Source organism: Podarcis vaucheri, assembly GCF_965113315.1.
Source record: "Podarcis vaucheri genome assembly, chromosome: 9".
Taxonomy (NCBI): domain Eukaryota; kingdom Metazoa; phylum Chordata; class Lepidosauria; order Squamata; family Lacertidae; genus Podarcis; species Podarcis vaucheri.
Genome location: NC_138767.1, coordinates 71,082,560 through 71,098,514, shown reverse-complemented (window position 1 = coordinate 71,098,514; position 15,955 = coordinate 71,082,560). Strand labels below are relative to the sequence as shown.

At 42.1% G+C, this 15,955-nt stretch overlaps 1 protein-coding gene across 1 annotated transcript in view; it reads left to right on the top strand.

The window, feature by feature from the left end:
- The window catches only part of ANAPC4 (anaphase promoting complex subunit 4), a 34,095-nt gene that overhangs the window by 11,239 nt on the left and 6,901 nt on the right, over positions 1-15,955 (top strand). The window contains exons 10-23 of the mRNA XM_082237373.1: positions 527-610; positions 1,430-1,516; positions 4,299-4,363; positions 4,463-4,505; positions 4,587-4,663; positions 5,353-5,453; positions 5,531-5,582; positions 6,923-6,978; positions 8,376-8,422; positions 8,795-8,851; positions 10,076-10,132; positions 12,319-12,412; positions 13,097-13,194; positions 15,122-15,183. Coding sequence (XP_082093499.1) covers positions 527-610; positions 1,430-1,516; positions 4,299-4,363; positions 4,463-4,505; positions 4,587-4,663; positions 5,353-5,453; positions 5,531-5,582; positions 6,923-6,978; positions 8,376-8,422; positions 8,795-8,851; positions 10,076-10,132; positions 12,319-12,412; positions 13,097-13,194; positions 15,122-15,183 — 980 coding nt within the window. The remainder of the gene's footprint in view (positions 1-526; positions 611-1,429; positions 1,517-4,298; positions 4,364-4,462; positions 4,506-4,586; positions 4,664-5,352; positions 5,454-5,530; positions 5,583-6,922; positions 6,979-8,375; positions 8,423-8,794; positions 8,852-10,075; positions 10,133-12,318; positions 12,413-13,096; positions 13,195-15,121; positions 15,184-15,955) is intronic.

The window sequence follows — 15,955 nt, the reverse complement described above, 5'->3', positions numbered from 1 at the left end:
ACTGGGAAAACCATAGCTTTAACTATAAGGACCTTTGTTGGCAAGGTGATGTCTCTACTTTTTAAGATGCTGCCTAGGTTTGTCATTGCTTTTCTCCCAAGAAGCAGGCGTCTTTTAATTTCGTGACTGCTGTCACCATCTGCAGTGATCATGGAGCCCAAGAAAGTAAAATCTCTCACTGCCTCCATTTTTTCCCTTCTATTTGCCAGGAGGTGATGGGACCAGTGGCCATGATCTTCGCTTTTTTGATGTTGAGCTTCAGACCATATTTTGCGCTCTCCTCTTTCACCCTCATTAAAAGGTTCTTTAATTCCTCCTCACTTTCTGCCATCAAGGTTGTGTCATCTGCATATCTGAGGTTGTTGATGTTTCTTCCGGCAATCTTAATTCTGGCTAAGGATTCATCTGCATTCTAGGTTAGATTACTGGAATGAATTATACTGAATGCATTATATGTGGGGCTGCTGAAACAAACCCAGGTGATGTAATTTCCTCTGGCTATAATTTTATTCTCTTTCTGCTATAGTTGGACACCAGTTTGCTCTCAACCTATTTACCAGAAGTAACCCGAATGGCTAGAAAATTCACACACATTTCAACTCTCCTGCAGGTACTGTATTAAAATTCTCTGACCCATTTTGCAGTCCCGCTGAATTAAATCCACTTAGTTTAACTTGTCTAGATTAAATTGATCCATCTTTGAGAAAATTCGACTGTCGTTCTAAGGATAAGTTTCCTTGAACTACTTCCAAGTAAATGTAGTGAGGATCAGGCTGCCAGTGTGTTTTAATTCCGTTTTAACTTAATCTAGGATCGGAGGACGCCTGGGACACGGGTGGCGCTGTGGGTAAAACCTCAGCGCCTAGGGCTTGCCAATCGCATGGTCGGCGGTTTGAATCCCCGCGACGGGGTGAGCTCCTGTCTTCGGTCCCAGCTCCTGCCCACCTAGCAGTTTGAAAGCACCCCTAGGTGCAAGTAGATAAATAGGTACCGCTTTATAGCGGGAAGGTACATGGTGTTTCCGTGTGCTGCGCTGGTGCTGGCTCGCCAGAGCAGCTTTGTCACGCTTGCCACGTGACCCGGAAGTGTCTCCAGACAGCGCTGGCCCCCGGCCTCTTAAGTGAGATGGGCGCACAACCCTAGAGTCGGATACGACTGGCCCGTACGGGCAGGGGGTACCTTTAGGATCGGAGGAAAGAAGGGATTTTTTTTTATATATGATAAACATTGGTTTTATGCAGTTTTAAAATGCATTTATCTGGTTTTGATAGTGATGGTACTATGCAATTTTAAAATATTTTAATGAAAACCATGCATTAAGGTTGATTGAATTTAATTAATACGGCAGATTTCTTTCTGCAAAATTGCATTTGTTTCCAATACTATAGAAAAAGGTAGGCATTTCTGTCCTTTCTCTGTTTGTAAACAGTATATAAAGCTGTCGCTGACATGCATGTGTGAAGCCTGGGAAGAAATATTGATGCAGATGGATTCACGGCTAACCAAATTTGTGCAGGTATTGTGAAAACTCTTCCAATTCAGGTGATTGTTATTTTAATACTGCTTCTCGTAATATTTTTCCCATGTGAAGAATAGGAACAGTTATTGTCACAGTTGCAGATGCTATGTTCAAGACTAGGTAGTCCACTTATAAAAGTGACACTCTGCCCCCATGCCTGGTCTAGAGGGTAAAGAAGTTTTTAATCTTTGATGTTTTATTGTGTTTTTAATATTCTGTTGGGAGCCGCGCAGAGTGGCTGGGGAGACCTGGCCAGATGGGCAGGGTATAAATAATAAATTATTATATATGAATAATTAAATAATAATAATAATCTTTATTGCGGTCCAACAACCCATAAAATGGATTCAGAGTAAAATACAGATTCGTACAGACAACCCCCCAGGGAAGGAAAACCAAAGCGTTATTTTTGTTTAGTCATGGGTATGTTGATCTTTCATTCGTATAACTAGTGAAAGAAACTTTGCCACGGCCACTGTGATATTATTGGACTTGTCATCCAGAAGATACAGTGGTGCCTCGCAAGACGAAATTAATCCGTTCCGTGAGTCTCTTCGTCTTGCGGTTTTTTCGTCTTGCGAAGCACGGCTATTAGCGGCTTAGCGGCTATTAACGGCTTAGCGGCTTTAAGAAAAAGGAAACAAACTCGCAAGAACTCGCAAGACGTTTCGTCTTGCGAAGCAAGCCCATAGGGAAATTCGTCTTGCGGAACGACTCAAAAAACGGAAAACTCTTTCGTCTTACGAGGCATTTGTTTTGCGAGGTACCACTGTATTTGGTATAGTAGGCTTCAGATAGACCCAGCCGATTTGCCAATAGTGGTTTAATCAATAGTTCCCTAGCTTGTTCATACTGTCCACAATGCAATAAAATATGCCTCATGCAGTCGACATCCTGAGAGCATACACAGATCCTATTTTGATAAGGGATGCCCCTCAGTCTGCCATCCAGCACTTCTGATGGGAATACAGTGGTACCTCGGGTTAAGTACTTAATTCGTTCCGGAGGTCCGTACTTAACCTGAAACTGTTCTTAACCTGAAGCACCACTTTAGCTAATGGGGCCTCCTGCTGCTGCCGCGCCACCGGAGCGCAATTTCTGTTCTCATCCTGAAGCAAAGTTCTTAACCTGAAGCACTATTTCTGGGTTAGCGGAGTCTGTAACCTGAAGCGTATGTAACCTGAGGTACCACTGTACATTTAATCTGGCTTTGGTGAAAAGGTGCCGATATGTTGGTACAGACAAATTTCTAAGATATGCAGGTGTCTGAAAATTGAACCCATTGTGAATTCCGACTGCTAATGGGCCACAGATAACATGAGACTGAGATCGGAGATCACAATGTGATATTTCCCAGAGCCTTTGCCTCAGCGATTCAAAAGTGGTATAGTAGCCCAGAGAGAAGGTGGCATACCAATCTCAGTTGCTACCCCCTTTTTTAAATTAAATTTTGATTGGAAATTTTATTTACAACGTAACATAAAACCCCCCCACCCCCAATACAGAAATCCATCCTCATTACAAACACGAACATAACAAACAATAAGCATAACATACAACAATACAAACAACCAAATAAAAGACTTCCATTATCCAGTATCTGGCCTCTTTATTTATTTCTTATAGGCTGTTTCGTTTATGAATAATTATTAAGATTTTTCTAATTATAACTTAAATATCCACAAAGCCTCCTGCAGACATTAATCAAAACAAGCCAGGTATGAATTTTAGGGCACTGTTTTGTGAGGTATTCTCTGCATTTCCCCCATGCTTTTTGAAATTCTTGTCTAGTGTGCTCTCTAATTCCTCTGTTAATCTAGCCAGTTCAATATACTCTTAACAGTTTGTCTTGCCATTCCTTTTTTGTGAAAAAGGAATCGCAGTTGCTTTTCTAACCATAATTTTCATCCATGAGCTGGTAAACTCCTCGTTGTTTAGGTATGGAAGTAACCCCTTCCCTAGGCCAAAGACTGATAAATTGTGAGCAGGAACAGTTTCCCGCATTATCCAGGAGGCGTGCCGGCCCCTGCCCTGCTCCATCGCTGGCGCGCCACGCCCCCCAGAAGAACACCCAATCGGGTGGCAGCTCGGGGGCGTGGTTTAGCCGCTCAAATGCGGCCGCGCCAGCTCTCCCCACCATTGCACTGCCGATCTCCTCAAGTCACCCACCCACCACTTCCCTTTAGGGCTTAGCTATTCGCTTGACCTTGCTATGGACCTGTGGTTGGTCGCCCTGGTTGCCTAGGGGGCCTGGTAGGAGTTTTTTCCAATTGGCAAATTGGCACCGGCCTTGTGGTTTTTTCCCCCTACCTCGTAGCAATCGTCACAACTTTCTTGGTATTTGGCGGTTAGGCATTGGAATGTGTTGTTGGTGTGTGGAAGGGCAAGGTGTGGCCATCGCCTACCCCTTCACTTTTGGGTATTCCGTTAAAGGAATCCGGCGGTCGTGGATCCTGTCTGATGCCCTGTGCGGCAGGGGGTCATGGCACGACCCCCGGTGACATCAGGGGAGAGCTTATAGTTGTATTTGCCTCAACAGGCTCCCTCTACTGGTGGATAACCCTTGTCAGACTCACCCCTCTCCGAGTGGGTGGAGTCAGATTTGCTGTTGTCCAATGCCGAAGCCAATACCTCTCACATGCTGTAATCAATAAAGTTGTGGCCGTTTCTAGCCCATTAACCTAATATGCTGTGTCCATGTGTCTTTATTATTCCCAAGCGGGGAATGGGTCCTTGAATCACAATTAAATGTGTTTGTACTGCCACCTTCAACCTGCAGGAAAAGAACACAACGACGTCAGTTCAAGACGAATTTATGCAGTTGCTGTTATGGGGCAAAGCAAGGTACTGCGCAGGAAGTTGTTTTTCACCAGAGTTGTGTACTGCGTTGTGCTCACAATCAAAGTGAAATTTGTGTGTGGTGTTGTTGTTTTCCCTATACAGCCTTGAACTTCAGGCGTTGCTTATGAATCAGCTCACAGTAAAGGTATACTAATGCATATGTTAAAATACTGTTACTGCCTTTTGATTGACCCTACAGTGCTAAAAACAAAGTCTCTTCCAACAGGGCTTAAAAAAACTTGGCCAGTCCATGGAATCCTCTTATTCCAGTATTCAGAAGCTTGTCATAAGTCACTTGCAAAGGTAACATCTCCTGCTGTGTTGAGAGGGACGCAAATAAATATAGGAACTTATGGAACCAAGAAAACTCGAATACATTTGATGCTGAAGTCAGTTGAAATACCACCGCCACCTTCCCGTTCCACGGAAGAAAAATTGCTAAAATACTTCTCACTTATGCAAGGAAATCCTAGCTTGGGCTGAGTAGGAGTGATAACCAACGTTAGCCGTTTTCAGAGTAGACCCCTTGAAATCAGTGGATTTATTGATTTCATTGAGTCTACATGAAGTGTTATTAACACTCATATATCACACTATACGAGTAACAACCTAGTTAGGCAGAATTTAAACTTATTTTTTTACTTTTACCCCAGCAAAGCATAACTCTGTGGAGCTGTCAAGTTAGCTAACAGCATAATAAAGCAACATTAAAATTAAAAGCAGAATGAAACCAAACATCTTTCTTTCTTTCTTATTTATTTTATTGGGTTTTATAAACAAGAATACTGCTATACAAATAAGTATACCAAGTTTTCTCATGTCAGGAGTAACTGTGGACCAAACATCATATATAAACTATAAATCACTTGTATTTTGCTTGGTTTCCTTCAGTCTGTCAAATATTCCAGATTATTATTCTTTAATAATGATGCATTGTAGAGTGTGATGACAGCTCCTCCACTGAAATGTTTTTGCTGCCTTGCTTTTGATAGCGGCTCTGAGGCTTTGCTTTACCATCTCAGTGAACTGAAAGGAATGGCATTGTGGAAACAAAAGTATGAGTCTCTTGGACTGGATGCAACAGGAATCGAAGGTACATATTATTAGCTTTCTGGCTAGCGTGTGGATCGTCAACTCAGCTGATGTTAAATAACTGTTCTCTCTTTACAGAAGCCATTACTGCGGTGGGCTCCTTCATCCTTAAAGCAAATGAGTTGCTTCAGTACGTATTCATCTAGATCGTCGGATGCAAAGCATTTTTAGACTTTGGTTTCCTGTTTAAATGTCGGGAGCAAAAGTTTGTTGTTGTCCAAAATACAACTTAGTCTGTACAACTTAGTCATCACCTTTCTGTGATGATCCTGACCAATTGTTGTTGTTTAGTCGTGTCCGACTCTTCGTAACCCCATTGGACCAGAGCACGCCAGGCACTCCTGTCTTCCACTGCCTCCCGCAGTTTGGTCAAACTCATGTTAGTAGCTTCGAGAACACTGTCCAACCATCTCATCCTCTGTCGTCCCCTTCTCCTTGTGCCCTCCATCTTTTCCAACATCAGGGTCTTTTCCAGGGAGTCTTCTCTTCTCATGAGGTGGCCAAAGTATTGGAGTCTCAGCTTCAGGATCTGTCCTTCCAGTGAGCACTCAGGGCTGATTGCCTTAAGAATGGATAGGTTTGATCTTCTTGCAGTCCGTGGAACTCTCAAGAGTCTCCTCCAGCACCATAATTCAAACGCATCAATTCTTTGGCGATCAGCCTTCTTTATAGTCCAACTCTCACTTCCATACATCACTACTGGGAAAACCATAGCTTTTACTATACGGGCCTTTGTCGGCAAGGTGATGTCTCTGCTTTTCAAGATGGTGTCGAGGTTTGTCATTGCTTTTCTCCCAAGAAGCAGGCGTCTTTTAATTTTGTGGCTGCTGTCACCATCTGCAGTGATCATGGAGCCCAAGAAAGTAAAATCTCTCACTGCCTCCATTTCTTCCCCTTCTATTTGCCAGGAGGTGATGGGACTAGTGGCCATGATCTTTGTTTTTTTGATATTTTGTTGTAAATATTACTGATACAGTGCATAAGCAGCACTATGTCTTTTCAGAAGCACTATAGCATACTTGTATTTAAGCACTAGCCTACTAGCCAGAAGAGGTCAGGAATTGCATATGTACATGGAATTCCACGCTGGCAGGTTGGCAGAGGAAGGATGGAATATTCCACCCCTTCTCTCTTGACAGATGCAAAAAGGGACAGAATCCTGGAGCTTTATTGCCTAAAAATGAAGATTTCAGCAAGAGGTTTGCTAGAAGAGGGAAAGACCCCTCTCACTCCTCTCTCTATAGAAGTGGAACAGACTAGCAAAAAGGTTGCAAGCTAGTAACGTCTGATGAACATATTTATAAGGTTGCATTATATTAATGATATTGCAGTGATGACGTAGCTTCCAGTGTGTGGAACTGCCCACATGGAAGGAAATTCTAACGAGGGAGGTGGGCTTTAGAAACACTTTTCAGTCCGGGTAGCATTTGGAATAGGTTTTAATGCCCTTTCTATTCTTTCTTTCTACAGAGTTATAGACAGCAGTATGAAGAACTTCAAAGCTTTTTTTCGGTGGCTATATGTAGGTGAGGAAAAATTAGTGCTAATGATATAAACCAGGGTTCGATTTTATGAAGCGTAACTGAAAAATGGAAACCTACGCACATGAAGGGATAGATCTGAAACTTATTAGCTTATTTGCCACCAGGGAGCATAGTTAGTTCTGCCATAATAGGTTGGGTAAGGGGATGCGGGTGGCGCTGTGGTCTAAACCATTGAGACTCTTGGGCTTGCCAATCAGAAGGTTGGTGATTCGAATTCCCACAATGGGGTGAGCTCCCGTTGCTCGGTCCCTGCTCCTGCCAACCTAGCTGTTTGAAAGCGCGCCAGTGCAAGTAGATAAATAGGTACCACTGTGGTGGGAAGATAAATAACATTTCCATGCGCTCTGACTTCCATCATGGTCTCCTGTTGCACCAGAAGCGGTTTAGTCATGCTGGCCACATGACCCGGAAAGCTTTCTGTGGACAAACGCCAGCTCCCTCAGCCTGAAAGCAAGATGAGCGCCGCAACCCCATAGCCGCCTTTGACTGGACTTAACCGTCCAGGGGTCCTTTACTAGGCGACTCCACATGGTCAAGTCTTTACTTTTTTTCTCCTCAGAAATGAAAGGAAGCCACCCAACCTATTTACCTTTTATTTGCCTTTCATTTCTTAGGAGAAAATACAGTGGTACCTCAGGTTACATACGCTTCAGGTTACAGACTCCGCTAACCCAAAAATAGTACCTCGGGTTAAGAACTTTGCTTCAGGATGAGAACAGAAATTGTGCTCTGGCGGTGCAGCAGCAACAGGAGGCCCCATTAGCTAAAGTGGTGCTTCAGGTTCAGAACAGTTTCAGGTTAAGAACGGACCTCTGGAACGAATTAAGTACTTAAGGTACCACTGTAAAGTAAAGACTGTAAAGTCGCCTAGTTCCCACCAACAGGGACATCATGAAATAGGAAATGCCATCCATTTCCTTTCTGAAGATAGCTTAGGGCTGTGGAGGGGAAGCCATGGTCTCCCAGTGTTTCCTTCCCACACCCAGAAGGGCTGGTTTTTCAAGAAGAAGGACAAGTGGAACTGAGAAAGGGGGGGGGGCAGAATAGTCTTAAGTTTTCCACTTGGAGTGAGGGGGTTTAGGGGAGAGCAAGTTATTGTCCATCTCATCCTCCCAGAGCTGGCAATGTTGATAGGTCTTTTGAGTTTTAAATATTGTCCCTGAGCAAGTAGTCCTTCGTATTTTACACAAAGAGATACAGGAAAAAATAACTATGGCATGTTGCTGCTGCTGCCGTTGTGACATTTTCGAGCGGGTATAATTACTATGTTTTATCATTGCTGTATTTTGGTGAAATCTTCTCTCTTTTGGAAGCAAGGGCAGTGGAATGGAAATTATTGCGCTGTCCTGGTAATCTCTCTCTCTTTTTTAATTTTCCAGCCATGTTGAGGATGTCAGAAGATCATGTCCCTCCAGAGCTGAACAAGGTAGTATTTCTGTGCTCTGTCATGTATGTTCCATTTCCTACATGTATTTAAAGGCAATACCATTACACCCTATCAAATTAGAAATGTACAAGAACAACAAAAAAGGCAATCCAGTGATATCTAGCCCCCTTAACTAAATTAAATATCGACAAAGAATAAAATTGACATGGTTACTCACAGAGTGTGAGTATGACACTTTAATGTTAATTAGGGTTGTGCTTTCTTATTTGATCTGCTTCTGTATTATTGTTTTGTATTCAGTAATTTTCATGTTCTTTTAAAGAGAAATACTTTAATTTTGATGTTGCTGCTTGCAGAATTTTGGCAGCTGATTTTTAAAATGTGGATTTTCCCCCCTCTTGTTTCTCAAAGATGACTCAGAAAGATATCACTTTTGTTGCCGATTTTCTTACTGAACATTTCAATGAGGTAAGTTTTTTTTAATTTGACTGGCTACTGTGAGTAAATTATTACATTTGCACATGATCTAACTGACTTTGAGTTTTTGTTCTTTCAAGTAAAAGCAAACAGATACATCTGTTCAGGTCAGCAAAGGAGACCTGAATTTATTATTGTGATTTTTTTATAGACCACCCTTCCTCCAAAAATCTCAGTGTGGTCTATAACACTATATAAACATAACTGTGAAACATCTTAAAACAAAATAAAACTTGATAGTAATACAAATAAATGACAGAGAACATTTCAGACTCAAAACAGGTAAAACTATAGTGGCTCAGCTTTTCCCACAGCTTGAGGAAATAAATGTGCTTTTTAAAAGAATCAAGAAGACTTAAGTTACTACCAAGATTATATCCATGGTACTGGGGGAATCTATAAAATGTTACTGTACAAATAGTTCTTAACACCTCACAGATTAAGTCAAATACACTTAGCAGTACCGAGTAAATGCTGAAGACACAATACACCTATTTTTGGGGGAGGATAATTTGTAATTTCAGCACAGAAATAATTGGATAACCCAATATGCCATTATTCAGTTATTGTAAGAACCCAGTACAGGAAGAGGACCTGGAAGTAACATTACATTTGCTTTCTGCTGTGAGAGTACTTCTTGCAAAAGCTTGAACACAAATGCAACCCCTTTAGTTTCAGAATGGATTGGAAAAATGGGGATGCCTGGAATAATGACCAAATTGATGTACTATAGCAGAGAAAGTCATGAACGGATAGAGCAATGGTCTTTATTTTATTTTGGAATGATAACATTCCAGGGGAACAGTTATCCATGTAATCTATATAGTATAAAGTTGCTATATGTAGTGTTTCTCAAATATATACACGTGTGTGTTTGTGTGTTTCTGTTCTCTTAACTAGAATAATAAATCTACTGTATTTTTAAAAAGGTACCTAAAAGACAGTACTGAGGGGGCCAATCATACCTCCAGCAGGAGGCAGTTCAATAATTTGGGTGCCACTGTGGAGAAGGCTCTGCCTTATTTCACCACCAACTGCAGATCACAAGGCCTGGGGGTATTTGGAAGCTAACTTGCCTCCTTCTGATACATATCCCACCGAGGCTGTGATATAATTGAATGTGGGACCTTGGGAGTTAGCTATCTTAATAATTCTTCACGTTTCCACTTAAAATAAAATATATATTGCATTCCATGTTTGTTTGTTTGTTTTTAGGCACCTGAGCTCTACAATCGTAAAGGGAAATACTTTAATGTAGAAAGAGTTGGTCAGGTAATGAATCAAGTCTCTTTATTAAGACAGGGAGGTGGGCAAATGAGCTGCTGAAGGAAATATATTTTGCAGGTCGGAGCTAATGGCTGGGATAGCCTATCGCTCTGTAAAGCCACGTTCAGCATTCTGGAATCCGTTTAAGCAAATCAGATGAATTTATGTGAACAAATGTGCTTCACTGACAAGCTTTCCCACTCCTTACACTCAATATTTATAACAACATACGGTAAATCGAAATAATTTTGAGAACAAAAATAGGTGAGGGCCTTCAGACTATGCTAACGGGCTTCCTTGAGGCGTCTCACTGACTGCTGGCCTATATTGTGTGTTCCTCTGAACCCCCAGAATATGCATGAATTTTCTCAGTGCTGCCGTGTGGTTTAGAAATGTAACTGGCCTGGGGGATGCTGTCGGCTGTTCTGATGATGGCTGGGTACAAGTGGCTTCAGTTTGACGCAGGTGTGACTTAAATGATCCTTCATCAAAACGCTGTTCTTACCTATTTACATAACTCAGACACGGCAGAAACTGTCACATAATAATAATAATAATAATAATAATACAGTCATACCTTGGGTTGAAGTAGCTTCTGAATGAATATTTTTGGGTTGCGCTCCGCGGTGACCCGGAAGTAACGGAGCGCGTTACTTCCAGGTTTCACCGCATGCGCAGACGCGCAGAATGATGTCATGCGCAGAAGCGGCGAATCGCGACACGCGCAGACGCGGGATGCGTTCGCTTTAGGATGCGAATGGGGCTCCGGAACAGATGCCGTTCGCATCCAGAGGTACCGCTGTAATAATTTATTATTTATACCCCACCCATCTGGCTGGGTTTCCCCAGCCACTTTGGGCGGCTGCCAACCGAATATTAAAAACACAATACAGCATTAAACTACTCTGAAACCTTTGCAATGCGCCCCCCCCTCCAGTTCTTCTCTGTTCTCTAGATGTGCAGCAACGCGGGGGGGGGGGGTTCCATTTCTGACCTTTGCCTTGCATCACAGAAGTGATCTCATGAGTCACCCTCTTACAGAAGAGTATAAAAGATTAACAAAAGAGAGCTGGGCTTGCCAATAGCTTGATAGCAGACCCTAATCTCTCCAGACAGCATTCTCAGCAGATGCACCACATTGCAAAGGATTGGTCATTCCTACTTGATTTGCTCAGAGGGGGTAAGATCTCGCTGACTTTGGAGGAGTTTATTTCCTAGCAAGTATGCTTAGAATTTTCGCCTTAACAGATTTGAAGAAAACCTTGGGATTGCCAAAAGTCTTAAGAACAGAAGACATTTTATGTCCCCTGAAGGTTTTTTTAACAGCTCAGCCTCTGAGCAGCTGCAAAGATGAGGGTTCAAGTTGCAGGGGAAAGTAGCAAGCAGGAGGGAGGGAGAGTTATTCTTTTCTCTGAAAGATTTACAGTGACATTCTATAAATGTCTACTCAAAAGTATGTGTCATTGAACTCAGTGAGGCTTCCTTCAGAGTAGACACTTGCAGAATTTCTCTGTAAATCCCTTGGTAAATTAAAAAGTTGTTTTGAGAGAACAGTAGTCCCAAAAAACTTTTTTAAAAAGCATTTACTATGTCAAAGTTAAGGAATACATAATTATACACAAGCACTTCCATTTACTCTGGATTCTTCATGAAGGCGAGTGAACAAATTGCTCATTTAATTACCATATATTTTGCTCTATAAGACTCACTTTTTCCCTCCTAAAAAGTAAGGGGAAATGTGCGTGCGTCTTATGGAGCGAATGCAGGCTGCGCAGCTATCCCAGAAGCCAGAACAGCAAGAGGGATTGCTGCTTTCACTGCGCAGGGATCCCTCTTGCTGTTCTGGCTTCTGAGATTCAGAATATTTTTTTCTTGTTTTCCTCCTCCAAAAACTAGTTGTGTCTTGTGGTCTGGTGCGTCTTATAGAGCAAAAAATACGGTAACTCCTCACAATCACGAGAGTCTAGTTGTAGATGATAGTTTCATAGAGCAAAGGTTTATAACCATCTCTGATAAACTAAGATAACAGGTTATTTTGAGTAAACTGATTACTGGAAAATAAAACACATTCTAAAGCCCTAAGAAAAAGGTCACAAAACTTTCTTTAGTAGGTTATCTATTTGAAATCGGAAGGTCTGGTCATATTTTCCCAGCATCGTTGAGATATAAACTTGTCTTGTCTTGCTCTCCAGTATTTGAAAGATGAGGACGATGACCTCGTGTCCCCACCTAACACAGAAGGAAACCAGTGGTTTAACTTCCTCCAAAATAGCAACCATCTCAAAGGTACTTCATTCTCTTATTACCTGAAGAGCTGAAGATGATGAGGCTGCAAGCATTCAAGTACAGTTGTTTAATATGGCACAGTATAGATTTAGCAATTTGTGTTGTTCTTAGCAAGTGTGTTTGTTCAAAAGGGGAAGGCAGTTGAGGTGGAGCTGCCAAACTAAATCACCCACTCCTTCCATTTAAACATTTCATTCAGCCTCTGTAATATAATCTTAGGTTGCTTTTTCACCAATAACTGATTTCTTTAGATGAAATTGTGACATTTGAATGTGAATTTCATTTCCACCAGTTGGATGTATCTAGCACAGACACAACCCTAAGAAGTAGGCTGTACCAAAATATTTTCCTTTCAGAACCCAGTTTTTGACATCCTGTTTTCACAGTGAGCACTCAGGGCTGATTTCCCTAAGAATGGATCGGTTTGGTCTTCTTGCAGTCCATGGGACTCTCAAGAGTCTCCTCCAGCACCATAATTCAAAAGCATCAATTCTTCGGCGATCAGCCTTCTTTATGGTCCATCTCTCACTTCCATACATCACTACTGGGAAAACCATAGCTTTAACTATACAGACCTTTGTTGGCAATGTTTGCCTTAATAGGAGTGAATTGGGGAACAGCCTTTCTCTTCACAGGTCCATCTAACTTCATCCAAGCGTAATTAATTTGCCTCTTTATTTCCAGAAAGCCCGTTGCTGTTTCCATACTACCCTCAGAAGTCCTTGCATTTTGTCAAAAGGCGGATGGAGGGAATTATCGACCAGTGCCTACAAAAGCCGGCTGTAAGTATTCGGTCGTTGGTCGGGTTTGAGTTTCAGCAAGCAACACCGTTGTTCTCATCTGTTTTTAAAAGCAGGTTGCAAGAATGAAGTTTCCCTCTGCGGAATCCAGCCGTTGGCTGAAATGCCAAAGTTGCAGGTGGTGGCCTGTTTCCTGCTAAGTAGACTCGCTGGGGTTCAAACTCCCAGATTTGTAGCATTAATAGATTCCCTCCCTCTAAAAATAAAAAGCTGTATAGAAATGAAATTATTATTATTAATAATAACATTCTGAATTTTGAGTGAGAGAGTGTGAGGTCTCTTCTTCATGGCCCAGAATTATAGAGCAATGTGTCATTATATGTCATTTTGTATTTGTATTTTTTTTTTCATAAGGCTGATCAATACTCTACAGCCATTTAAATGTGCTTGTGGGAGGGGGGTTTATTGTTTTGTTGCTTCTGTTTTGACTATTTACTTGTGTTTTTACCTAATATTTTTTTCCTGTGAACCGTCCTGTGATCTTGTGATGAAGGGTGGCAAATAATAATAATATGCACAGGACTGTTGCCAGCATTTAGGCAAACAGCAGCTGCGACTGCATCTGCCCAGGCTGGATCTGGCCTTAAGATTTCCATTCTTTTTACGCATGCAAAAGAAGGATGAGATTCAGATAGCAATGACTGGCAGAATCCGAGACCAGGGAGAAGAATTGGTGGAAGAAGATTGGAGGAAATTTAAAACTTATTTGCAGAAATATTGTAAAATTTTTGAATGCTGAGGACAGTGAAATGAATTGAAGGGGTTCTAGCAACAAGGTAAAATGTAAGATGGGATTAATAATAGATTAACTAATAGGACATGAATTTGCTGAACCAATTTTTAAAAGGGATACAAAAATGGGAGACGTGAGGAAGTCAGGAAAATAAGTTAACTAAAGATGAGAAATTAAGAAAGAGGGAATTTTTGTTTTCTTTTATATGTGTTTTTTCTTTTTCTTTCTTTGTGTTTAATGTCTGTATTTTTGTATTTTGTAATTTTGTATCTTTTTTGTTTTTGTATTTTTCTAAACTTTTCTATTGATAAAACCTAATAAAATATTACTTAAATAGATAGAGATTCAGATAGCAAAACCACTAGAATTCACAGCATTGCATAAACTTGAAACCTCCTTTCTTGTTCTTGTTACCTAGATTGTGTCCTGTGGGCAGTCAGCTTCCGCTGTGTTTGTTTTGAATGCTAGAATAATAATCTCACAGGGCTTAAAACATACATGGGTTCTATCTACTGTTGCATTCACAGTCCTGGGCCAAATTTGCTCTTTCCGTGTCGGTGGGTGTGTTGCTGCGACTAATGTATTTTTCGCTCTATAGGACGCACCGGACCACAGGAGGGGGAGAACAGGGGGGGGGAATCGCCCCCCTCTGCTCAGCGACCCTTGAGCGAAGCGGCAGGAGAAGTGAAGCCCCTTCCATTTCTCCTCCCGCTTGGCTGAAGGGGCGCTGCGCAGAGGGAAAACTGTGCAGCGCCTCTCCAGCGAAGCGAAGCCTGGAGAGCAAGAGGAATTGGTGTGCACCGACCCCTCTCGCTCTCCAGGCTTCAGGCAGCTATCCGCAAGCCTTTGGAGCGCAGCCGGAACTCCTGCTGTGCTCCGAAGGCTTGCGGATAGCTGCCTAAAGCCCCCAGAGCGCAGTGGGAGTTCCATGCGCTCCGGGGGCTTCAGGTGGCTTCAGCAAAAGCAACGTGAAGCCTCTGGAACGCGGGGGGAGCTCTCCCTCTGCGCTTTGGAGGCTTCGCATTGCTATCGCTGAAGCCAATGAGCCTGCATTCGCTCCATAGGACATACATACATTTCCCCTTCATTTTTGGAGGGGGGAAAAGTGCGTCCTATAGAGCGAAAAATACGGTAATTTCTCTCAACTGCTTTAATGCTTTTCGTCCTTCTCTCTAGGATGTGGTTGGAAAATCCGTGCATGAGGCGTTTTGTATGCCTTTGTACAAAGCATCCAAAAGGTAGGGCTTTTGCAATGAGGAATAGCTTTTTCCCAGTTTGACTTAGAACAAAATGTTGGAAGTGCTGGAGTATTGCTTCTGAGTTTACCAGCCACGTTGTCTTCCAGGATTCTCCATTCTTTCTTTCCCATTGTTTCCTCCCATCAGTAAGTCACCATTCTGTACCCACTGAGCATGCTCAGTCTTCATGGGACTATTTGTGGGTTTGGTAGTCAAGTGTGCCAGTGTGGTGTAGTGGTTAAGAGTGGTGGACTCGTAATCTGGTGAACCGGATTCGCGTCTCCGCTCCTCCACATGCAGCTGCTGGGTGACCTTGGGCCAGTCACACTTCTTTGAAGTCTCTCAGCCCCACTCACCTCACAGAGTGTTTGTTGTGGGGGAGGAAGGGGAAGGAGAATGTTAGCCGCTTTGAGGCTCCTTCGGGTAGTGATAAAGCGGGATATCAAATCCAAACTCTTATTATTATTATTATTCAATATTTTTCTGAAGTTTTTAAAATTGTTTTTGGTATTACAACAACTATTATTATTATTATTATTATTATTATTATTATTATTATTATTATTATTATCTATTCCCCCTCCCATCTGGCTGGGTTTCCCCGGCCACTCTGGGTGGCTTCCAACAAAACACTAAAATACAATAACCTATTAAACATTAAAAGCTTCCCTAAACAGGGCTGCCTTCAGATGTCTTCTAAAAGTCTGGCAGTTATTTTTCTCTTTGACATCTGGTGGGAGGGCGTTCCACAGGGAGGGTGCCACTACCGAGA